Source organism: Macrobrachium nipponense, chromosome 1 (assembly GCF_015104395.2).
Source record: "Macrobrachium nipponense isolate FS-2020 chromosome 1, ASM1510439v2, whole genome shotgun sequence".
NCBI lineage: Eukaryota > Metazoa > Arthropoda > Malacostraca > Decapoda > Palaemonidae > Macrobrachium > Macrobrachium nipponense.
This window is the reverse complement of record NC_087200.1, coordinates 176,376,974-176,403,345: the sequence shown is the minus strand read 5'-3', so window position 1 is coordinate 176,403,345 and position 26,372 is coordinate 176,376,974. Positions and strand designations below refer to the sequence as shown.

Below are 26,372 nucleotides of genomic sequence, written 5' to 3'. Positions count from 1 at the left end.
CTAGTACTTCATGAATACATCATCGATTTCTAATACTTGAAATAACAGACGATATAATGATAGGAGACCAATGACTGTTCCTTCTCTCTCTCTCTCTCTCTCTCTCTCTCTCTCTCTCTCTCTCTCTCTCTCTCTCACCGTGAGGCAGCGAGTAAGTTCCAGGGGGGAGATGAATAGCTTGGTTCTAACCTATGATTGTCTGGGGGATTTTTTGGTCCATTAAAGTTCGGGTTACTGGTATTTTTAAGCGGCTCCACAAATTTCCGGAATGGCCTCCATAGGAGAGTTGGGAGCGAAAGGAGTGGGGATAAAGCAAATGAAATGGGTTTGAAACCAAGTCAAATGGGCGTAGTGTAGAATTAAAATGGAAATGGATAACTTACCGGTTTAGAAATTATAAAAATACGTTAGAAAAGTTTCACCGTATTTTACCAAACTTGTGCGTCAGTTTTAACTAATTTTACTCCAGTTTTACAGTTTTCACTTTGATAATGTGTTAATAAAATCTAGCGCAGCAATGGAAATTGTAGCATTAGTTTTCCGTCGAGTCAAAGGCTATCGCCCAAAACAACGTGAATGATTACAGGTAACTGAAAACTACACAGTTATCTATTTATTTCAGGTGCGTTAAGTTGTCGTGAGAGCACTTTTTGGTGTGCTTACATTTCTTCCTGCTCGTTCTCACTAATAATTCCCAGCACTCAGTTATCTTCTTTTCTGAATTATTCGGGGAATATATTAGTAGAAGCTAATTAAAGAAGTCTTACGCTAAACTGTAATTGAGATCGTGGAAGGAGGGGAAACTCATTTTCCAGAGATTAAAACCCCGTCCGTGTAGCCAGACGTACTTTTGCTTATTTATTTATTTTTCAAATTAAGTGCCGACTTTTATAATAATTGTTGCGATACTTTCTCAGTCTGTATTGCTATACCTTGTTGATAATATTTATTACTTTTACCACAGGAACAGATGTTTTGAAGGTCATCTCTTGTTTACGTTACGCGTTTCATTGATATTTACTGGAAGTGTACTTTATTTACTAAGGATATTTAAAAAAAATATATTTTTCAAAAAAAAACACGCACACACACACACACACATGTATATGTATATATATATATATATATATATATATATATATATATTATATATATATATAATCGTATATATATCGATATATATATATATATATATATATATATATATATAGATATAGATATATATATATATATAATATATATATATATATATAGATATACTATATATATATATATATATATATATATATATATATACTATATATATATATATATCTATATATATATATAATATATAATATATATATTATATATATATACTCTATATATATATATAGATATATATATATACTATAATATATACATATATATATAGATATAGATATATTATATTATTATATTATATATATAAATATATATAATAGATATAGATATTATATATATATATACTATATATATAATATATATATATATTATATTATATATATATTCTATATATATATAATATATATATATATATACTATATATATATTATACTATATAATATATATATACTATATAATATATAAGATATATATAATAATATATATATCTATATATTATTATATATATAAAAGGACCTATTAAAACACTCTGCCTTAAAGCTAAAGGATTATATTTCGGTGAACTGACTCCCAACCTTATCAAGTAGTGACTACTTGTAAGATTGGTAAGAGTGGGAGTCAGTCCGCTGAAATATATACTCCTTAGCTTTAAGCCAGAGTGTTTTAATGGGCCCTTTTATACTTGAGACGTATCATGCTTTAACAGAAGAATTTATTTACTCACATATAGTGTATATTTATGCATATGTGTTACGGAAACTATAATAACACACCCACACAGGTTTCTGTGCATGCTGAATGATTTGAACAACCTGTACGAGAATTATACCAGTTTTGTAGGATGTTGCGTGGGCACTTGTATTTTCTGTGGTCACGTGATTGTAACAAGGCGAACTTAGGCATGGCAGTGAAACGAATCACTCATAATCACTGTAATCTTTTCGTAAGTTTCTCTTAAATTTCAGCCAAGGGCAACAATTTTAACTCGCTTGGGGTGTGGGACAGGGCCGAGTTAAGGAAAGCTACCTCGGTCGGTCGTTTGATTACACCTTGATCAGGGGTTATTAGTGACGAAATATGAGCTGTGATGATTTGCCTTCCTAGAAATGTATTTCTCGTCTTTTCTTAATACTGGATGGGATTGCCTTAGACCCAGGACATGTACGTGTGTGTGAAGTAACGAATATTAAACAATAACCCCCTGTAATTTGGAGCGCTAGGTTAGAAATTACTTGAATTTTACCTTGTATGCGAATGTGCATCAGAGAATAAATGATTGCTGGGGTACATTAGTCTTTGAATTTCATTCAGGCATTCTTTACACTTCTATAATTCTGTCCATTTCCCCTCCTTTTCTTTTATTCCTTACTGTGTTTTTTTAGACAGTTTACGAATATTTCCTTTTTGTGGCTCATTTCTAAATTACCAGCAGGAGCACTGCCTAAATGAAGTCAGTCTATTGGCAGGTAGGAAATTGAAAAGGCACATGTTAAATTTAATTATGTACTTCGTTTCATAGGAATCATTACTTGCGTAAACAGCCAAATTTGAGGGTCATCTAGATACTATAAAAAGTGTAGAAGCGTAGGTCCTTTACTCTTGAAGAAGAGGGTGTGAAACTGAAATATATTATTTTGTCATTTTTTCCTGACAGGCCGGAGAATGGCTTTACCGTGTCGAAAACCGAGCAGACAGTCACCAGAGCCTTTTCGTCCGTGTACTGGCGACACCACGACCTGCAAATACCACATCCAGCGCCTCTTCCCATAGAGATTCTCACGCTGTCACCATCTCGGCTTGGACTTCCACCACTTCTACCGTCTTCAATGTCTCGAATGTCGACGATCCCGTGCTGGTTCACGCCCAGGTGAGTCTATTGCTAACACTTCTTCCCGACCTAAGTATGGCCGATAGGGGCCTTCAATTAATCGATACGAATCAACTACGAAAAAGCTTACGCGTAATTGGTAATTGATCTTAATCAGAAGCCTGCTGGTTGTGGCGCTATTGTAGAAATTCGGGGCCACGTCAGTTTTTGCCAGTGATTTTCCAAAACTGGGTCTCGTCCTCCATTTCGTTCTCAGATTGGGTGCTCTGATGAGAATCGGTAATGTATAAAAAGGTGATGGCACCAGCTTCGTATTATATCTACCTATCTGTGTATACATATACATATGTGTGTACAATTTTCTTGTGGTTGCTAATTGGGGTTGTTTCTGATACATAAAGTACTGGCCGCTCGCATGCCTGCAAATTTATGCACATGGATTACAAACGTCCGTAATTACAAATAAATTGCTTAATCAATATCATATGTAGATACGTAGTCATTAATTTGTTAAGTTCATTGGTATCGACTTACATTCACTGTCCAAGAGCAGCATACCAGTTAAACAAGGATAAGATATGAAGTTGAATCTTCTGACTAAAAAAAAGTAGATATATTTTTTTTTCATCTGATCATTCTTTTGAATATCGAGTGTGGCTTCTTGAAAGTAAAAGTGCATCAAAATAAGATTTCCCAACTTAATCAAACTCGGTGACTTTGATACTGGTTCTCTCCATTTCTCTGGCTCTTATGTGGAAAATGCAGTTCAAGCTATATTAGCTCTTTCGAAAGTAGCATTCCCAATGTTTTTCAAGTATTTTATGAAGAGATGACGCAGTAAACAATTTTAATTGGCTTCTAAAAAGTTTACGTATTTTGATTGAATTTTGTATGTTCGTCTTTTCCAAGTTGTATATTAATTTCCGTGACCTGATATATCTCTGTGTGGTGATATAAATGTCCTTTTCTCCTTTGTGATGATTTGACTGGTTAGAAGGCATAATGATGTAAGAAAAATGTACAGTCCTGTTATGTGCCGTCATATTGAAAGTTTTGAAGGTGACTTTCTTCTCTTCACTGGTGACCTGAATCATATGTTCTCTTCTTGTGTTGTGTTTTAACTGATTCACAAATCTTGCAAGTAACGTCGACTGGTCCTCCAAAATATGTAACTAAAGTGGCACAGTTTTTAGAGGAAGTTTTGTTGATGTTTCTGGGATCGGAAACTGAAGGAAGACCGCTAAATTTCTGCAATACTTTGTAGTAATGTCAGTTTGACGTCAGAACTTGTTAAACTAATTCATAAGTGACAGGGCTTATTGAGAACAATACTGGCATTCAGCTGAACTATTCAGTCAGAAATGAAGCCGAAAGTCTGTTTTCTAGCCTAAAGTGAAAACCGGCGTCACTCGATATTAGTCTACGCAAAATTGTCAGAAAGTTTAATTTGCATTTCTATACTAAATTTTATTCATGTTACGTGAAATGGATTTTTCAGTAGTCTTTTATACAAACTGCATTAACATAAAATAGGCTGAAATTTAGTATAGTTTAACTGAAAAATTTATTAATGTTTTATATCCATCCGAGGAATTCTTATTTAACAAATTCCTTTCTTTTACTCGCAAGCTTTATATTGTAAGCCTTATTTCTTAGCAGACGTTTAACTCTGAGCAGAAAATCAGACGGTTTGTGAATAACTTGTTATTCAACTACAACTAATAATCATGTGTGTACACCAGAGAGAGAGAGAGAGAGAGAGAGAGAGAGAGAGAGAGAGAGAGAGAGAGGCAGGCAGGCCCCCCCTCTCCCTAAATTAATGATCCCCCCCTCTCTCTCTCTCTCTCTCTCTCTCTCTCTCTCTCTCTCTCTCTCTCTCTCTCTCTCTCTCTCACACCATTTCTGTCAGTTTGTGCCCTACTGTGAATACGACTTGGATCCGCGAGAGATATCGATAACTGTCCAGGAGGCATAATTTTTTATGTTTTTTTCTGTGTGTGTGTGTGTGTGTGCGTGAATGCGCGCGAGCGTCGAGTTTGTTCTGATGGCGATTTTGTTTTTATCAAACGACGCTTTCAAGATTCTTTTTTGCGCTTTTACTTTGAATTTAAAATTGAAATATCTAATTAATACATTTTCCCACTGAATTCAGTTTCCACCTGTATATTCACCGCATGTTTAAATTTGGAATATCAAGAAAAATGTGCACCGCTTACCCAATAATTCTATCATCGTCATATGGTTCAAATTCATCATCTTGTACCTTCTTTTGGGCAAAACAAATGTCATTCTTTCACAAACAGTCATATACTATTTGTTGACGTTCAAATGAAAATGTTCTCTATTTGTGCTGATTCACTGACGACCTACTATAGTAGATTCACATCAGCCGTTCATTTGATATCTAGGCCGGTCCCTTACGACACTCCTGATTGGCTGTTGATAAGCCAGTCACAGGGCTGGAAACTCTTTCTCTCTCGAGAGTTCACACGGGTAGGATCCACGTCTTTCAAAAGCATCCCTCCGGAGAGGTGGAACATACATCCTGCCTATGTGAACTCTCTCTCGTGAGACTGAAAGTTTCCAGCACTGTGATTGGTTTATCAACAGCCAATCAGGAGCATCGTAAGGGATTGGCCTAGACATTAAATGCACTATTGATGTGAGTCTACTATGGTAGGAGTGAGTTTTCCATCAGGTACACTGTTATTACATGAAATTAGGAATGTAACATGAGCTTTGCATGGCGACATCTGACAGAATTTTAATTATGAAATTATATATAATAGAGCCTGATAATGGCGACCTCCTGTGCCACAAATGCACATTAAGTGTAATAGATGTAGTTCCTTTTGCGGAATAGTTTTCGGGAGGTTATCGAAGTCATTTTCCAGAATTCTGTTAACTATTTTTTTTTATTTGTTGCTAGCAGATGTTGCAAGTGCCGTTGAAGAAAATGTTCTTTGATTTATAATAATTAGCGCTGGCGATTAATCGTTTATAGGTTCCGTAAGAAGTCATTTTTAAAAGAGATAAGACTTACTCATGAGAATTTCGTAATTTGACTGAATTCGGTCAGGAAGAATTTCCCGTAGACTTGATTGCGAAGCGTTATGTAATTGTAAATGAGACAAATGACTTGAGCTAGTGAATACTTTTTGCGGGTAGCATTTGCTTATTAGAGCGTGCAATACATTTTGTTTTCCATATTTCATAAGGAAAGACATGAAGTTCATTACTGCTGCTTCTGCGGAGGGTAATGATAGTGATCCATGCTAGTGATTACAGGTTGTGGGGAGCACTAATTATAATTGACCTGTTATTACCGGGAGGTAATTCCAAATGACATTATTCTCCCATGAGTAGGGGCGGGGATGACGTCATGGCAGAGAGGGGAAGCTAGACTCGGAGGGATGGGAGAGAGGGCGGGGAGGGAGGGGGGTTGTTGAGAGACTTTCAGCTCAAATTGATTGCGGTTTCCCGAAACTCTTTTAAGTAAAATTCAGTTGTTATATTTTAGAGAAATGAATTGTGCTTTTGTGCTACCTCTTCGATTGCGTTTTTCTGTCGTAGCTGAATTCCTGTACTTGGAATTTGGGGACCCCTTTCTCTGTATACTGAGTCTTTTAAGGGTGAAATTGCTAACCCCTCCACCACCACCATGCCACGCTAAGGTTCCAGGGGCGGGGGGGGGGGGGGTGAGGGACGGTTACATTTGCCGGAGGCTTCTGATATTTTTGTGGTCATCCAGCCAAGAGCTGGATGATCTTATGACCAATAGTTTTGCGGACGAGTTATTGCCGTCGGCCTCTCTTCCAATTTAAATGACATAAACGCGTAGCAAATGAGATGTAATGACATTCGGATGAATTTGTTACAGTGTTGAGTAGATGAGTTAAGAAACTGTTGCTCAAATATTGACTTAGGTTAAAAAAAAAATAATTCTTATAATTAACTTAAAATTTTACTGAAAGACTATTTCCACTTAGATTCTGCAAAATCTTCGGTAGAAAAAAAAAAGAAGTATTTCAGTTTGCGTCAGTAAAACCGGCTACTGCTGTAAAATTATTAGGGATAGAGAGCTAAAATAGTCTCAATATTTTTCGACAATATTTGACCCCTAGATTGACTGATTTGTGGCTGCTCATTACGACCCATAGCTGCACTCACCTTTAAATCTTTTACTTGACCTCCATTCCCTCTTCTCGTATTCAATCTTGTTGCTCAGCCTCTCTAATCATGACTCAAGGGCAACTGTGGGATTGACTCCCATTTCCACCTTTAGATCCACGTCCTTCATCTCCATTATTCTCTACCTGTCTTTACCTTGCTGTCCAACCACTCCAACTGCCTCTTAAGCCCTGAATTTCATCAGTCAGTCAAGCCGTCAGTTGAAACCGATAAGCGAGATACATAGTGTACCTATTAAAACCATCGACAAGAGACTAACATCAATTACGACAGTAACAGCGGTATTGACGTCGGGATCATTTGGTAGTGAAACGTTTGATCAATTCGAAATAAATTATGTTCGTCATGAAATATAAGTCCATAACGGCAGGAGGACACGCGAATGGCTATTTCGGTGGTCCTGTAAGGAACCTTGCATGAAAGTGAACAGTATTCGTCTCGTTTTTTTATCATTTGGTCTCCGAACTGAACATTCCGATTCATAAGGGACTGATCATGAATAAGGATATAAGAGATCCTCAACTGAAAATGAAAGTAGGAGGTACCAAGACTTTCAACTTTGATTCCAGAGTCATCATCTTCAGGGTACTGCTAAGTACCCTGAAGATGACTGGAATAAAAGTTGAAAGTCTTGGTTCCTCCTAATCTCATTTTCACGTGAGGATCTCTTATATACTTCACCCACGGAACCATTGTGGAATTGCAAGATGAATAAGGATATTTCTGGAATATTTTCGATAGGCTTTTTCATTTTCATCTTTCGCTGTTGAATGAATAAAATGCGCTTATTTGCAACGTTTTCTTAAGAAGAACAAAAAAAGGCAGTTAGTATTTCTTTTCTCATAATTTCCCGTCATGAAAAATGTATTGAACTAAGCACTTGCGGATTGTACATAACGTTAAGCTCCTATTATACGTATTGAATAATTGACTCGACTGATAAATTATTCAAAGCGGTCTTTAATCTCAACATGGTCACTACCCTTTCATCAAATAAATCGGGGAGTAAGTGATTAAATATTAATTTCCAGGGTGTTTTTGCTCACATCTTTCAAAGATGTACGTTGTCATGTGTGTACGCGTACATATGTATATGTACTTATATATATAATGTATATATATGTGTGTGTACTATGTATATGCTGTATATGTGTATATATAAATATATGTGTATACTATATGTATATAAATGTATATATAACCAATTAGGGTGAGTCTCAATTCAGGATACAATTGCGCAGAGGAAAGGAAAAGGCAACATCGTTACATTAGTTTATTATGCCGACGTTTCACGAATTTCTTTCGTCGCATTTTCAAGGCTGTAATGATTAAAACACCATCTTACAAAAAATCACATTAAAACATCGATACGTACTAAAACTTATAATACAAATTATAACCAGGGGCGACAGGGACATGGCATACCTAAACAGCAGAGGTAACAGGACTAAAAACATAAGTTTACTCAAGACCAGCAAGAGCAAGAAAGGACGAGAGAAGGAAAACAAAAGGTAAAGCGATAAACAATTGGACAGAGGTTGTATGAGTAGTTAGTGTTGGGACCTTCTTTATAAAGAATAGATTCAAGCATATTGAGGTCGTTTTCGTTTTGGGCTTGTCCTATTACAGAACAATCTTTGTAATTAATATAAGTTTTACACGATTTTACATGATTCCCTATATTACAGTGTTCTGGAATAGTCAGTTTACATGCAAGTCCTGTAGCTGACACCTCTATGGGAATCTATGCGAATCCGTAGTAGCCTCCTCGTGCGCCCGACGTAAATTCCCTACCTAAATGACAACACCTTCAGGAAGAAATGTAACGCCATATTCCAAAGAGTGTTTCCAGCTGTAGACCTGAAACTTGTACCAAGGAATCCACGCCCATAGCCAACTGTTGTCTTTGAACATCGTCTACAAATATGTGTGCCCAAGATGTGATCGTGGGATTGACGTCGAGTGCACTACGGATTCGCATAGATTACCATAAAGGTGTCAGCTACAGAACTGGATGTAAACTAGCTAATTCAGAACACTCTTAATATAAGGAATCATGTAAAATCGTGTAAAACTTATATTAATTATAAAGATCTTTCTATAATAGGACAAACCCAAAACGAAAACGTCCTTAATATACTTGAATCTATGACGGTCTCTACACTAAATACTCAATCAATCTCTGTCGAATTATTTATCTCTTAAACTTTTGTTTTTGTTTTTTTCCTTCTCTCGTCCTTTCTTGCTCTTGCTGGATCTTGAGTAAACTTATGTTTTTAGTCTTGTTACCTCTGCTGTTTAGGTATGTCCTGTTCCTATTCCTCCTGTGTTTATTTTGTCTTGTAAGTTTTTGAGCGTATCGATATTTTAATGTGATTTCTTTGTAAGATGGTTTTTTTAATCATTACAGCCTTGAAAATGCGACGAAAGAAACTGTCGTGAAACGCCGGCATTTTGATTTCTTTTGTTTGCACATACTTGCGTGAATTTTAGCATTTTTATTATTGCTCATATACGTATGCATATGAATGCTTTGTAAATTATATGAACTCGATTCTGTGCATATATAGATTGACGGCACTATTGTACCAACCAGTTGATCGTTATCAAGAGCAGTACATTGTCTGTCTACACTTTTTGCGCAGCTGTCACTCGTCTACCCTTGTGGGATAAACTGTCTTGTCAAGACTGTTACTTTGTCACGACCCTCCCAAACCCACAGGGCTTTTCATTACGTCATATGAAGTCTGCGTCTCCCCACTGGACATCTGCTGTTATCAAGGATGCCATCCTGTTGTAGGATCAATTATACCTTTTGATAGCCATTGTTTTATTTACTTGTGCCAGAGCGTCCTTTACTTGTGACAGGGCGTCCTCTCTCTCTCTCCCATTCTCCTATCCTCCTCTCTTCCTCTCCTCTCTCTCTCTCTCTCTCTATCTTTCTGTCTCTCTTTTCCCTCTCTCTTCTTTCTCTACTACGTATTTTAATTATGGTATTAAATCATATATAATATATAATATAATAAATATATATTATAAATATATATTTATATATAAATATATAATACTAAATATTATATATATAAATATAATATATATAATATAATAATGATAAAGTATGTATGTATAATGGTGTGAACTATTATGTATGTCTACTTCCCATGAAATATAATAAATCATTGATCTTTCAAATAACAGTTTTATACAATATTTTCTTTTCCTGCTTTAGTCCATCAACATAATATTTAAAATCAAGTTATTCGTCAAGTATGCACAGTATTTCCCTTCATTTGTCTTTGTTTTTGGAGGCCTCAATTAATATTTAGTTCCATCATACAACCCTCACTGTGCTTAACGATATGTAGCAGCCCCCCTTGAACAAGAACTGGATTTTCGGTTACATAAAAGTGATCATGAAGGAATATATATAATATTTATAATATTCTCCGATTCATCCATTTCACAGTCTTCTATATATAGTAGGTTAAATGTATCCATCATCCAAAATATTATCTCACGACATTAAAATTTTTAGTGTGAATTCCATCTCTACGTCTGTTTTTTTCACAAATCCAGCTCCACATATTCTCGTAATTATATCAATTCATATCGACGCTTACCGTATACGTATTACTTGTATCGTAAATAGAAAGGTAAATTAAAAGGATCAGTGCTTTTAGTTTTTTAGTCGTGAAAAACTGTATGAGAGACTCTTCTCAATGAATGATTATTGTTTTGAACATTAAAGAAAGGCAATCTTGGTTTCCGTAGCTTGAATTTGTTGGAAGATTTTCTGTGATAGAATCAAAACCTCTTCGTCTAATCAGTAACAGATCTTATAGTCCTGTTTCATTAGGACTTAAGTTGAAATCTCACTTCTCTCAAGTATTACCCCCAAATACTGCGTTCTCAATGCTGTTGGGCCTTGAGAAATCTTTTCGTATTCCTTGAAACGTAAGACGTCGCCGCTGTCCACAGATACTGTGCTGTGTACATAATAAAAGTTCAGCTCTCTCTCTCTCTCTCTCTCTCTCTCTCTCTTCTTCTCTCTCTCGTCTCTCTCCCCTCATTCTCTCTCTCTCTCTCTCTCTCTCTCTGGCTAGATCATCGAGTTCTTGCTAGCAAAGGGACGGCGAGAGATTTTCCGTGATACATTACATGGTACAATAAAGTATGTTACCGCATCCAGTGCTTCTTGCCCGTCATCGAGAACACTTGGAAATGGTGGTAAACTTAAAACTCTTTCTTTAAGAAGAACCGAGTGGACATGGCCGGCCTTCTTTCGTAACCAGAAGCCACAGTTGACGAAAACTACAACTAATCTCTCAGAAGGACTGAAAATTTAAGGCAGTGGAAGTGCCGAGAAATGATCGTCCTTATTAATGGAAGCGGGGGAAGAATAGAAAAGCTTTTATCCAATTATTGTGTGACTCTTTGGCCTCAGAGAAGGTCGTGGTCATTAATGCTATATCATAGCCCCTATGTACTTCTGTATTCTCGACTTCCTTCCAGGAAGTTTGAGAGATGGGAAATATAATCATTTCGTACATTTCTGATTGCCACACTTTATTGCTGTGTTAGAGCCATCTCTACTTTATATTATATATATATATATATATTATATATTAATATATTATTAATATATATATATTGTATTATATATATATATTATTATATATGTATTTGATATTATATATATGTATATGTATAATATAATATACATATATATATATCTATATATTAATCTAGGATAGATAGATATATATCTAGATATATAGATATAGCTATATAGATATATATATATGGATATAATATATTAGATATAGATATTTATATAGATATATATATATATATATATATAATATATTCAATCATAAGACCTCATTTCAACTGGATGGTATCTAGCGGAGATATTTATTCAGGAAAAGTTACAAGTCTTACCGGACTAACAGTCCTCATCGTCTGGTAGCCGTAGAATCTACGGCTATCAGACAATAGGGACAGGTAGTCCGGGAAAGTATGTAAAATTTCCTGATTAAATATCTCCGCTAGATGCATTCCAGTTTGAACTGAGGCCCTGTTATCAGATGTGTTAATGCACAACAATTTGTGTAAGTAATAAAGTGTAATATACATATTTTATATGTGTATGTATGTATATACAATCTTGTACATTATGTTCTCCCCTCAAATTCCGCATAGCCCATCTTTTTCTTGTTCTTTATCGTCATCCGCTCTCAACTCTTCTCCAGCCTCCTAGTTCTTAAGCAAGCAGGTCTGGTTCTTAGAACTCGTCTTATACGTTCAGCAACCAACCAAACTGACAAAGCTCTTACTCTTCTCTAAACTGTGTGAAGGACATGTCCGAACCATCTGTATCTGCCTTTTATCATAATATCTTAAAAGTGAAACTTCGGTGATTTCCTCCTGTTATCTGACTCCCATATTCCTCTGAAAATTTTATTTCCAAATGGCACAGTCTTTAATACAGATCCATTGTTGTACCGTGATTCATGTTCCCATAGAAATATAGATCGTATCAGATATATATATGTATACTTCTACCTTTATATGTAATTTCAGCATATTTGACACCCAAGTCTTATTCTTCTTACCCATTGATTGAATTGCCTTTTTTGCCATTTTTTTCTTTTGCACCAAATTCTAGTTGAAGAGAACCTCTACTGGTTATCTTTTTCCCTGAATGATTTAATGAATCGGCTTCCTTAATCGTTTTTATCTGATATTATTTCAGTCCTTTGTGCACACACTGTCCTCTTTCTTCCATTTTTTTAGATTCATTTGCACTCTCTCTCTCTCTCTCTCTCTCTCTCTCTCTCTCTCTCTCGGATCTTCTCTTCTATGTCTCTCTCTCTCTCTCTGAAGAAGTCTTAGGACTGAAGACAAGGGATAAAATTCTTACGAGGAAACGTTTAATTTCTGCGCCACTGACTCTTGAGTTGCGTTAAGACTGTACTTGAGAAAAAGCATTGTTGGAGGAAATGTATAATTGAATTAAGCATGTCAACCTTACACTCTCTCTCTCTCTCTATATATATATATATATATATATACACATATATGTATAATTGCGTAATCGTATGTGAAAATTTCGACATCCTTTATTATTGCAATTCCCGCGTAATCAATATAGTAGTCACAATGTATAAACTTCAACGCAATTATTGTTGGGTGTAAAGACCCGGCAAACTGAATGCTCTCTTGTCTATGAAATATTTGAGAATATTATCGGCAGTCTCCGTAGAATCGACAAACCACTATTATTACATTACATAATCATGATGTTTGGCGAAGCGAAATATTTTGGCGTTTCAGAAATTTAAGATATCGTCTACAAATCTCATGCAAATCATGTCCTTGTTTTTTATGGGTTTTAGTATTACTGTTTCTGAGTATTTCATATGCAAATCAACGCGAGCTTACCTTGAAGACTTGCCTTCTTTGGGGATTTTAATTTTATTTTTTTCTCCAAACTAGACACTAGTACGAAGCATCAAATTCAAATAGAATAGACAATTTTTTTTTCCATATATCTTATTCAAGAGAAATCATGAAATAAAAATCTTAGGCCTTTAGAATACCCACATTTGGATTGTCCTAGAGACCCTTTTTCCAGTTACAATGAGATATGCGAGTTTAAACCGGCCGAGTCTACTGTTATTTTTACGAGCGCCGAGGATTTGCTCTTTAGAATATTCAGACCAAGAATTTTAAATGACTGAGAGAGCTTTCTACCAATCCACCCAAATTTTCCATCCTTCCCGCGGGTTTAAGTCCAAAGTCCATAGAGACAGTTAACCATAAAATCAAAATCCCGTGCCTAGACAGTACTAACATTTGGCCAAATCCCAGGGAGCGTCAGTTCTTTCGTTGTAAGATATTCCGGTACAGTTCAGAAAGCTGTGGCTGGTTCTCGGCAGATTAAAAATCCCGAACATATATCGGCGTTCATTAATTCCAGTCTTGACAAATCTTATAAAGGAATCTTTCATATAAGCATTTGTATCACATCACCGTGATTCATATAAATCATTCGAGCTACAAATGTCCTTTAATATCTAATTCGCTCTACCTCGGAATTTATATATTTTCATATATGTAAACCGAAGGGGTTGAGATAATTATTCATAACATGGCTACGTTCGTCAAACGTTCGAATTGGCTAACATGGTAGAGGGGGTTGCATATCGATTCTAATTACGAAAAAACCGAGTTCGACGGTGATTTGTAAGGTCAGAATCGGTATAAACTTATAGCCTCACTGTTAACCGAATCTGTAACGTCAATGTCGTCCTGATTTCGTGCCTGTCCGCTGGACGGTGGTTCGATCCCATGAGGGGATGAAATTATTATCAACTAAAAAATTCCCCTTCGGTTTACATATATGAAAATATATCAATTCCGAGGTAGAGCGAATTAGATATTAAAGGACATTTGTAGCTTGAATGTTTATATGAATCACGGTGATGTGATAATTATTCATATATATATATATATATATATATATATATATATATATATATATATATGTGTGTGTGTGTGTGTGTGTGTGTGTGTGTGAGTGTGTGTGTGCGTGTGCGTGTGTTTTATTTAAGGAAGACTGCAAGTAGAAGTGAGAAAACAAGAAAAAGTCAGTATCAAAGAAGTAAGTGCCACAAAGACTGCCGAAAACCCGAGCTCTCATACACACACACACACACACACACACACACACAATCATATCGTAGTACACTCATCCATTCATAAGTTAGAGAGAGAGAGAGAAACGAGAGGGCGGGACTTCTTTCTTAAATTTTTAGCTGAGCCAAGGACTGGTGTTCGGATATCTAAAACGAATCTTAAGGAAATTGAAAAAAAATCAGGTGTAAATTGCCTTAATCAATAAAATCCGGTGTTTCATTATATTACCCAAAATCATCGGAGGGTGGTGTAAAACGGTGAGCCAAAATATCAAGACGATACAGCTGATATATACAAAGATATTCAAGAAAACCTATGCGACAACGGGCTTGGAATGGTTAGTATAGGCTAATGTCCCTATACCCTATTGTACTGTGTTGAATTCTTTGATTACATCGAACAGAGACACATTAGGTTCAACAGAATATGCCCAAAGCGCGCCATCGTCGTCTATAATATTATAGTAAGATGAACGTCTTGACTAGATTAAAAGAGAGAGAGAGAGAGTGGAAAATTAAATCCGTAATGCGTAGTCTGTAGATCCGAAGTATTTTATCAGACTTTCCACCTTATAACTTTATGAACAAGCAGTTTCTTGTGATAAATATAATTTGAAATCATAATAATAAGTGGTGGTAAGTAAGGTAAGCGGAGAAATTATCATTTTAGTTCAAAGAATACCAACACTGTGATTGTGGGAAAATCATCCTGGTCAGATTTCACGTAGAATATAATATTTATTTGACTTGTTTTGAAACTCTGAAAATGTGTAACCGTTCATTCTTTCACGGGAAGTTGTCGTTCTTCAGCATTATTCTAATAGAGGAATTCGGAGCCTTCCATCTATATTCGGAGTCATGTTCTTTCCCATGTTTTGAGGAATATGTATACGTGAATTACTGTTCAGCGCCTCTGAAATCATCGGATGTACTAAGCTCTTATCACTGTCAGCGCCATACCTTTGGAATTTTAAGTATTGCAACCTTTACGAGAAGGTCAGCGTGATAATCTGTGACGCGCGTTTAAAAGTACACGAGATATTATTTCATCCAAAATAAGAAAAAAGAAGCGCGCGTCAGGCATATACTCACTTTTCTAATACAATGTGAACAATACCAAGACTGTCCTCCGGAGATTGCGATAAGTAGTTTTGCATTTTGTAGGATCCGTTTGACCTTAGTGATCCGCAGGGTATCCTTGGTCATTTTACAGATGTAAGTAACGGAAAACCAACAATAGATATTTTTCCCGAAGGATCTAACAATCGTTCACTCTCCCCGTAGGTGGTTAGTGCCAGGCATTACTTAAGGTTCTTTGCAGCGTCCCTTCGGCCCCTAGCCGCAACTACTTTCATTCCTTTTACTGTACATCCGTTCATAATTTCTTTCTTCCATCTTACTGCCCACCCTCTCCTAACTGCAATTGTTTCATTGTGCAACTGCTTTGAGGTTTTCTTCTTCCTGTTACACCTTTCAAACCTTTTACTGTCAATTTCCGTTTCAGCGCTGAATGGCCTTAGTTGCCCCAGTGCTTAGCATAATGCCAAAAATCTACATAAATCAAATCAAGTCAAACATCGTTCACTCTGAGAGCCCCTCTTGGTAATACCAGAAATAATGACTAAACAATTTGCACAGGCCAACTACTTTATTAATTTTCGTCGATATAATCTTTCCAAAGCATCGAATTTGGATCGTATTTTGGAAATAGCTATTTAAAATCGCAGCCTAATTGGAAAATATATGCAGAGATGCCTAATGTGGATAATTAAGCCACTTATTAGAGTAAACCAAAGATATTTAAAGGGAAACTTAGTTCAATATAACAAGCTCGTAGGTAGAGGCTAGTAAAACGTCGTTACTGAAGGCCCTCCCACTCATTGATACTGTAATATGACTTACTCAGAGATGGGGCAGTATTTAAATACAACTGCATTTAAGTACGTATTTGAATACAATTGTATATAAATACTGTATTTATAAGTACATTTTTATACAATTATTTAGATACGTATTCAAATAATTTCTATCATTATTTAGTATTTATAAATACTTTAATACTTTTTTAAATACAATAAAGTTGGCTGGTGCTCCGAAATTCGGTAAAATCCCCTCCCCTAAAGAACGAAAGAATAATAATAATAAAAAAAAGTCCTACAGCAAAGGGAATATCCATGTTTATCTCCATATAAACTACCTCATCAAAACTTGTCTTATTTTACTTTTAGTGTGGAATACGTTTATGAACTTCTAATTAATTCAGATCTAAATAGTAAAAATCTTGGAATGAAAATATCTCGAAACGGAAGTTTTTGCCTTTCAGAAAGCTTTGTACGTGATATTTTCAAAATGCTTCTGGAGATTTGGACAGAATCAAGAGACATTAATGAATAAAATGAAGGAGAATTTTCTTGGGTCATATTTTTTTTATAAATTATTTTCCCACGATTTTTAGGTAAAAGAAGAATGATAAGAAAAAATCCAAAACTGTAAACTAGCAAAATATATCTGCATCACTTTTAAGGATAATACAGACACTTTACAATATTAATTTCAAAATTATAGAACTCATATTGAGGAGTGTGAAGCTTTTTGAAAAATTAGCTTTGTTTTTCTATTAAATGATACAACTAACAAAAAACACTTGAGAAAAAGGTCACGAAAGCAGCACAATCCAGACAGGTGTGAGAGATGTGTATTTCTGGTGATAGAAGTTCACTCTCGACGTGGTTCGGAAGTCACGTAAAGCCGTTGGTCCCGTTGCAGAATAACCACATGGTCGTGACAGTCTTATCAAACCTCCACTAGTTAAGAAAATGTTTCTTAAATAAAATACTGCACTGCCATCATCTGGGCCAGTTGAACGATTATATTTTCCTTTGTGGGACGTACTTTCCTTTGCGGGACGTACTATCCATTATCCCAGGACGGGAGGGACGATTGGCAGATAAAATGTTTGAACAGCTGGTGCTTACGAGGTCCAATAAGAATGTAGGTAGTTTCGGTTGAGTCATTGATGTTGATAATTGAATTGAATTTGAATTAAGGAATCACATTACCCTTATTCTTGTACTTTATTATTTATCCCTCCAAGATACCTGGACCAAGTGGTAGCTGCACAATGGTCTAAGCTAGATCTTTTTTTATATAATCAATGATAATAAATTATGTAAGACATTTGTGTAATTTCCTCTGTTCAGCCAAGCTTCGGTATCCATTGGGCTTTGGTATACGGTAAATGATATAATTCCATAAAGACTAATAGAATTCCTGTAAAAGGAAGATATAAAAAATATTTGAAAAAATATTTGAATTGTATTTAGATACAATTAAATGTAATGTGTTAAAGTATTTAAATGCATTTCATTTACCTGTTATATATTTAGAATTTAAATAGAATTTTGACCAAAGTAATGTATTTAGTATTTATATACATTTCGAAGTATTTGTGTCCATCTCTGGACTTATTTTAATTGACACCCCGCCCATATACTTTATGAATGAAGATTCAGATGATAGTAGTACTACTATGCATTTCAGCTGCCGTGTCCAACTGTTTTTCGCAAAAAAAAAAAAAAAAAAAAAAAAATACTACAAAAGGGTCGGACAAGACGTTTGACAGAAGACGTTTGAAACCCTGGCCCTGCCCATTGTTTATTCTTGGTCTGAAAAGTTAGAAATTCCTTGATATAAGCAAAATATATATCTCTCTCTCTCTCTCTCTCTCTCTCTCTCTCTCTCTCTCTCTTTCATACTCGTCATTCGAGTATGACCCCTATGAAGGTCACCTTTGTCCTCTGACCTAATTCATCAGGTGCTTGTGCATCGCATTATTAACCACTTCCTGTAGCATATGACACGTATGATTCTTTTCCTTGTTGCATCTGCAAAAGACACGCAACACGAAAGCAGTCTTGCAGCCACGAGGATAATTTGCGAGGCCTGCCATAGGTGAAGCAGCGGTCACGCATAACCTGTATTTGACCCAAGGCCAAAAATATCGTGCCAAACACCTCTAAATTATCGTATTTTCATTTCAGTACAATTGTATTTTACTAATTTCAAAGGTTTTATATAACATAGTCAGTTATAACTGATAGTTATAATTGCTATGTATTCCTATAGTCAACGTAAAATTGTAAAATGAGAATTGTAATATTGCTATATGTAAAATTACCGCCTTTGCTATGACATTGTCATAATATGTGTATGTATACCAAAATCTTATTTAGTACCTGTAGTGTCACCGTAATATTATCGTCTTTCTCAACAATGATTTGCCTAGCCTTTCCTTTAAAACTAATTGTATAAAAGGGTCAAATATTTGTTTCTGCTATCATTATCTTACTACTGGGAACCCTTGCATTACGTCTGATGTCACAGATTACATCACAGCTAGCCTCTTTCTGGGTGCTTACTAAATGTAGGTAAGTTTCATTTAAAATATCTTTGATTTATTCCTACAAGTGCCTTAATTATCAACATCAGACATCATTGCCTATTTTTGCCTATTAGGCTTCGAATAGCTATTGCCTCAATACGATCCACATCCGATGCTCTGGAAAGATTTCATTGACGAAAATCAATCAGACACTGCCCTGAAATGCACACTAGTTATCAAGGACATCCACACAACTCGCGAAACAAAGCGAATGACCAGTTATCGAATAGTATTGTATAAGTCTGCTGTATCGGAAAGACTTAATATCTTGACGATTATTCCCTACAATAAAGACGAATTAAAAGATACGGGAATGAAAGTCTGCGTAAGCTGTCCATGATTTTGTTATTTTATTCTTGTTGTGATTACCAATGTTGATAACGATTGTTGTTGCTTTTAGTACACTATTGTCATTTTCAATTTCATGATCCTTCATGTATAGAAACGGTTAGCTTATATTTAAGAAGGTAAATATTTCATTTTGTTTGCAAAAGTCAACTAAGAAAAAAAAAAGGAAATCAGTTTCCTTATACCAGTAAAATCACTGTAAACTGACTTATTTTGAGGGCATGAAACTGCGGTCGGCTAATTACTCGGAAAGTATTAGTGCTGTTCAGCCCTCCTCCCCCTCCCCTCCCCCAACAAGCAACATGTTTCAATAGTTTCAATAGTTAGTCTTGAAAGCTTTCGGATTATGCAAACATGTTTCAATGATTTTCTGCCCTTTGACTCAATACATTAAATGTGGGAAAGGGGAGGGAGTTTGGGACCATTCCTATTTTTTCCCTTAAACACAGTTCGTGTAAGAGTGCAATTCAGTCGGTCGGGGGGGGGGGGGGGGGGGGGGTGGGGGGGGGGGGGGGGGGGGGGGTGGGGAAGGAAGGTGGTTTGGGGAATGGAACGAATAACGTTTAGTGATGACCCATAAATACAGAAAGCAATTGAACTATTATTTTCCGATCGGAAAAGTTATCTTGACTTGCTGCCAGTCATCGATAACCGGTCACGTGGCGTTTCTGAAGTCGTCGACAAGCCACTGCATAATGTCAGTGTGTTCTTCTTTCATCAGCATAATGGAATTGGAGTGAAGGGACTTTGGGTTCCAATTGATTATATGTAATTCATCCTATGAAAAACGAACAGTAGGTCGGAATTATCGAGTGTTTGATATCAATTTTATATTATTGCCAAGAAAAAGGTCTTTTCAACACTTAGGAAGACTTTTTTTTGTTGTTGAGAACTTTACAAAGTAGTTGACATGGACTCGAAAGTAATGTCAGTTGATTGTGTTTGCATTGAACGGGCGGCGACAAAAAAGTCAAAAAGTTGTCTAGACGCAATGCAACGTTCCTATTTTTAATATGTCGGAACAAAAGACGAGGAGCGTTGGATTGCAAACATCGAAAATCATTTTTAAATGACCATGGGATAGTGTGAATTCTGTTTTAAGAATATTTGCTCTGTATTGATAATATTGACTACGGTGCTTTTTCGTGAATGCCGGGGAGTCATGTTGGATGGCTATATATTTGCGTTTTGGTGTATGTGTCGCTTGTGGGAGAAAACCAAGATTGTCCCTTGCGCTTCATCACCCTTCTGTGAGGGGTCTACTATAAAATATGTTATTGGTGTAGATAGAAGATGCTGTCGGTCTAATGCCATACGATTAAGTGGTGCTCAGCGAAATGTCCTGTTGAGTCCCGGTGGTTCCCAAACTGTGGGCCATGTAGTAGAATGCAGGGGGCCATAATCTGAGGATATGTATGTATAAAACCAAAGGAGTTTAGTGGGTAGGCAGCCAGTGGGAGCAACTTACAGGTTCAGTACTGTGGGCGGTGGGCCATGCTCAAGTAGTATCCTGTACGAAAAGTGGGTAACGAACTGAAAAAGTTTGGGAACCAATGTTGTACTAGACCCTTACTAAGTGTTCGCGGGTTGACTCGTCACCAGCACCGCAATCCTATTGACTTTGTTTTTTTTTTTTTTTTTTTTTTTTTTCTTTTTTTAGCGTGTCTTAAAACCGCTCACAAATAACTGCGCAAGAAATTTTTTTTTCTCTCTCTCTCTCTTATTTTTTATTTATTTTTTTTTTTTTTAGGTAGTCAGAGGTTTTAGCAATTCTTAGAATGCCAAGCCCTCAGCTACAGCCTGGTCCTGAGTTGTTATTCTGGCCTGGGATTCGGTTTTAGATTCGATAACCTGCTGCCTGTGGGTTCACATTAACATTGAATCTCCTATTTATTTTCTGTGATTCTAACGTTTAGCTCCCATTGCTCTTAGTGTTATTATCCACTTTTCATTTTTCAAACCGTTTTTATATTATCAGTCCCGGAATAGCGTTTTAGGGGCAGCAAAAATGCCACAAAGATTGGCGGACAAGTTCTCTGAATGCCCTTACATAGTATTCAGATTCTTCTTTTACTTAGTACTCCATATTATTTGCAATTAAAACCATGACCTTTTTGTGATTATATTTACCTAGCCATATTACCACCCACCCCCACTTTTTATAGATGTATATATGTAAATATGTTAAAGGAATATGTGAAATCCAGGGAATCCCTACGCCATATATGAAATAACAATTGATCCCCGAGGGCTAGTACTAAATACGTTGAAACAGTTATTCATCTACACTGTTTCGCCGTGTTTCTTACGAATTTGGAGTCAAATGTGTTTCGTAGTGTTTAGTACTAGCCCCTTGGATGAGATCAAATGCACTTAAAGGACGTTTGATCCCTTACAAGCAAGTACTAAACACGGCGAAATACACTCGTCTCTCCAGGGGCTAGTACGAAACACGGCGAAACAGTGTAGATGAATCACTGTTTCACCGTGTTTAGTACTAGCCCTCGGGGTTCAAATGTTCCTAAGCGATTTAGTTATTTCACATATGCCCTAGGGATTTCGTGAAATCACTGGATTTCACATATTCCTCTTATTAAATTTACATATACATATATAAAAAGTCGGGGTGTGTGGCAATATGGCTAGGTAAATAATATAATGACAAAAAGGTCATGGTATTGATTGCAAATAATAATAAATAATAGGGAGTACTAAGCAACACACACACATGTATAAATATAGTACATTTGTTGTGTGTGTTTCCATTATCATTGTCACGTTTCATCGACCCACGAAAATGAAGATGGGGTTGATCTCCCCCTTATGTGGGAGATCCAAGAAACGGCCCTTCCTGACTGACGGGTTCTCATGTTCATGCGAAGATACCGAAGAGAGTTCTTTTGGAGCAAATGTTATTCGTGTTGAGCCTGGAGCGGTCAAGTTAAGTCCTCAAGAAAATAAAGTGCACGCTCGTGTATTTAAAATGTTCTTTCCTCTGAAGATTGGCTTGTTATAGTTAACAACTACCCTAATAATTTCCACTATGAGTATTGAGCACTGTACTTCCTACCGTTTTTAGAAGAATGAATTCAGTGCAGTTCAGTATACTGTTTTAAGAGCGAGGATGAGGTATTCATTGTAGATTCTGTATTTAAAATTAATATATAACACTATTTCCAGAAACTAGGTAAAGAGGCATGTAATTTATTCATTTACTTGAGTATTTAGTTATTAATCAAATTCCACCGTTTTCTTTGTAAAATGTTCCTGTTTTCAAGACTTTATTAGAAGCCAAGATGGTCATTCAATAATCTCGGTTAGGTTGAATTAGCAGAAATTATTGTAGGCCAGTTATTAGCAGACAATCAATACGTGATTTGTCTTGTAAGTTGCAGTAAATGATAGCCAGAAAGCTATGATTAACGCATTGCATTTTTCTAAGGTTTTGATCAACGATTCCATGCCGTTCCAATAAACAACGTTTTTTATTGCAATTTCTCTGATTGTCGCCGCTATTTTCTAAACCCTTCCGAGCAGTCCTGTCAGGTATTCATTGCGTGTTCTTTGTGAAAAACGTGTAATGCCCAGGTTCCACAAGAAAATTATGCTCACACACTTTATCTCATTGATATTATCGGAGATACATTTAAGAGGAGTATGAAACGGCTTAGAAATATTGGCTCATCGGTATTCAATATATTCAATATATCGTAATCGCTCGGGAGTCGCACGTGTACCTCCTGGCAGTCGAATTATAGACGTCATGTTGTGGCAGTCGAGGAATAATGCTTCAGTCGGTTGGCCTTGGCGATTAGTACCATTCAGTTCCCCAGAACTTTACTGACCGCAAAGGTGGTCGGTCCCAGACTCCCAAGGACTGGTCGCCTGTGTCCAGTCCAATTCCAGGCGTTTATACCTTGAAGATGTAGGTTGATTTTCTTGTAATAGTCGTAATGAATAATGTTCTCTTTGGAATGTTAAGAGAAATCGTGGTATATTTATACATAAATATGTATACAGAAAATATATAAGTATATACGTACATGTATATATGTATATGAAGTATATAGTGTGTGTGAGAGAGAGAGAGAAAGGACACTCAAAAACTGCTACCCTGTTGCTATATTCATTCCCATACCGACAGCTATATATATATATATATATATATATATATATATATATATATATATATATATATATATATATATATATATATTGTGACGAAGTGCCAAGTATCTGGTTACTACACTTACCATTCATTAATTGTTACCTCACAACAGCCAAACACCTGAACCCTCATCACAGGTACTAAACGACTGAATACTCTAAAGGCAACAATGATCACCCAACAACTTACCAGTATTGCAGAAAATCAGACTAAGTTCATCAAAACAGGTGTGAGGTAATCTTGTAAGTAATTAAATTAATTAATGGGCATCACTCCATCAACAACTTTAAAAGTCTAAGTATTTCCCTGATTTCAGAAGTCTAAGTACTTCCCTGGTTCAAGCTCACTTCAAGTAAATTGAAGGAAAACAAATCAATTACCACTCTATGTTTCTACCTAAGTTGCATATAGTCATATATAAATACTGGTGTAAAGAAACAGTTATAAAAATTTAAAATACAAAAAATATATTATTAAACTCAAAATTATAAGTGAAATTCACAATATCAGGGAAAATTACTGTTACTTGAAAACAAAGTAAAGTTTAATTAATTCTTGAATCAATTAAGTAAAATTAAATTAAAATTAATTTATCACAAATTTCAAGAAAAATCCTTCAATCAAAATTCAAAATTTTGGCAATACTTAAAATTTGGAAATTAATTCACAAGTGCTAAACAACAATAAAACTTGAAAAGAATTCTAAGTAAATGCAAATTAATTCACAAGTGTTAAATTCAGCTAAATGGGCAACGATTAATTAATGAAAACAACTAAGTTAATTAGATTGTGAATGTAAATGAAAACACAGAAAAATGTGGAAAATATCAAAATTGCAAAAAGTACTAATCACACAGAATATAAAATAAAAAGACACACTTCAATAAGAAAATGGATAAATGCACTTCAAATGAAACAAACACAAAAAAAAAATGGCAATGTGTAAAAATGTAAATTGTTTATCAAACCATTGTAACTATTAGTTATTAGTTGCAACTAATAAAAATATATCACACTTTACGTTAGTATACCAACTTCTTTCTTCAAAAAATTCACCAATTCACAATAATTCACAAAAATAGGCGCCGTTACACATTGTACAATGTTTGTTCAGATTCCACAAAAAGCACTAAATAATACCAACTAACTCTAAGAAATATCAAATCTGAATTCAACAAGTTACAAGTGACCAATTTACATTACGTTAATATCAAATCAAAAGTGGCGTGCGAGAGAGAGAGAGAAGGAGAGAGATCTGAACGCAATGCGGTTCTAAGTAACAATGAAACTCTCTTCCTTGTATGGGTACTTCAAGAGCCTGATGGGTTCAAAATGTTTTGGGCAGGCGAAAGATGATGCAATCCTTCTAGAAGTTTCTAATATGACGTAACTTTACAGAAAAATTGTGAAATCTACACGTGGCATTCGGCAAAGAAGTACGCGTATGAAACCAGTCTGTTCAACAAAGACACGACTCGATCGAAACAGACTCCTTGAGCAAGATGATTGACATGTTGTGAAAACAACACAGATACTTCGAGCTCCCTTAATCTAGAGGCGATGAAAAGATACTGAAACAACTTTATCTTGGAACGGACAAAGATAATCTCTCTCTTTCTTTACATTCTATGTTGTATGTTCTTTTACATTATGTTATGTGAAATCTGAACACACTTTTTAAGACATCCTATCACTCTAACTAGCTAAGGAATTTGAAAAATGTTGTAAAACTCTATACATAACATTTCATACTGTCTAAGAGGGGATATATGCATTCTGAAAGTAGCAACATATAATATATATATATATATATATATATATATATATATATATATATATATTATATATATTATATATATATATATATATATATATATATATATATATATATATATATATATATATATATATATATATATATGAATTGGATAGTGAATTAGATTTGTGACAAATTTTTAAATATAGAAAATGTACGGTGAAAAAAAATTCATACGTATATGTATATATGTATATATATAAATAATAAATATTTACATATGTATATGTGTGTATGCACGTGTGTGTGTATGCAAGTGTGTATTCATTATATTTGAATTGAATTAGTTATTCGTGACAATGTCTGTGATTATAAAAAATATTTACAGTGTAACAGATTTTCCCGTATATACATATATATATATATATATATATATATATATATATATATACATATATATATATATATATATATATATGTATATATATATATATATATATATATATATATATATATATATATATATATATATCAACTGACCAATCCATCTAGATCAGTCAAAACGGGTCGGAATTTTATAGCACACATACATCCAAAGTAACATACAAACATTTAATTTCATAATATATATATATGTGTGTATATGAATATTTGTCATTTACACCAAGACATTTTTTCTAATAACAAATATTAAGTCACACGTATCGTTTAATATCCAGTTAACGATACCCAGGGAATAACTTATACGTATATAAGGGGAAATTGCAATTGATTAGTATTGCGGTTTAAAAAAAATG

General features: G+C 35.2%; 1 protein-coding gene across 1 annotated transcript in view; it reads left to right on the top strand.

Annotated features, from left to right (window-relative positions):
• Nucleotides 1-26,372, top strand: part of LOC135219008 (calcium-activated chloride channel regulator 1-like) — a 547,613-nt gene that overhangs the window by 462,164 nt on the left and 59,077 nt on the right. The window contains exon 10 of the mRNA XM_064255443.1: nucleotides 2,798-3,010. Coding sequence (XP_064111513.1) covers nucleotides 2,798-3,010 — 213 coding nt within the window. The remainder of the gene's footprint in view (nucleotides 1-2,797; nucleotides 3,011-26,372) is intronic.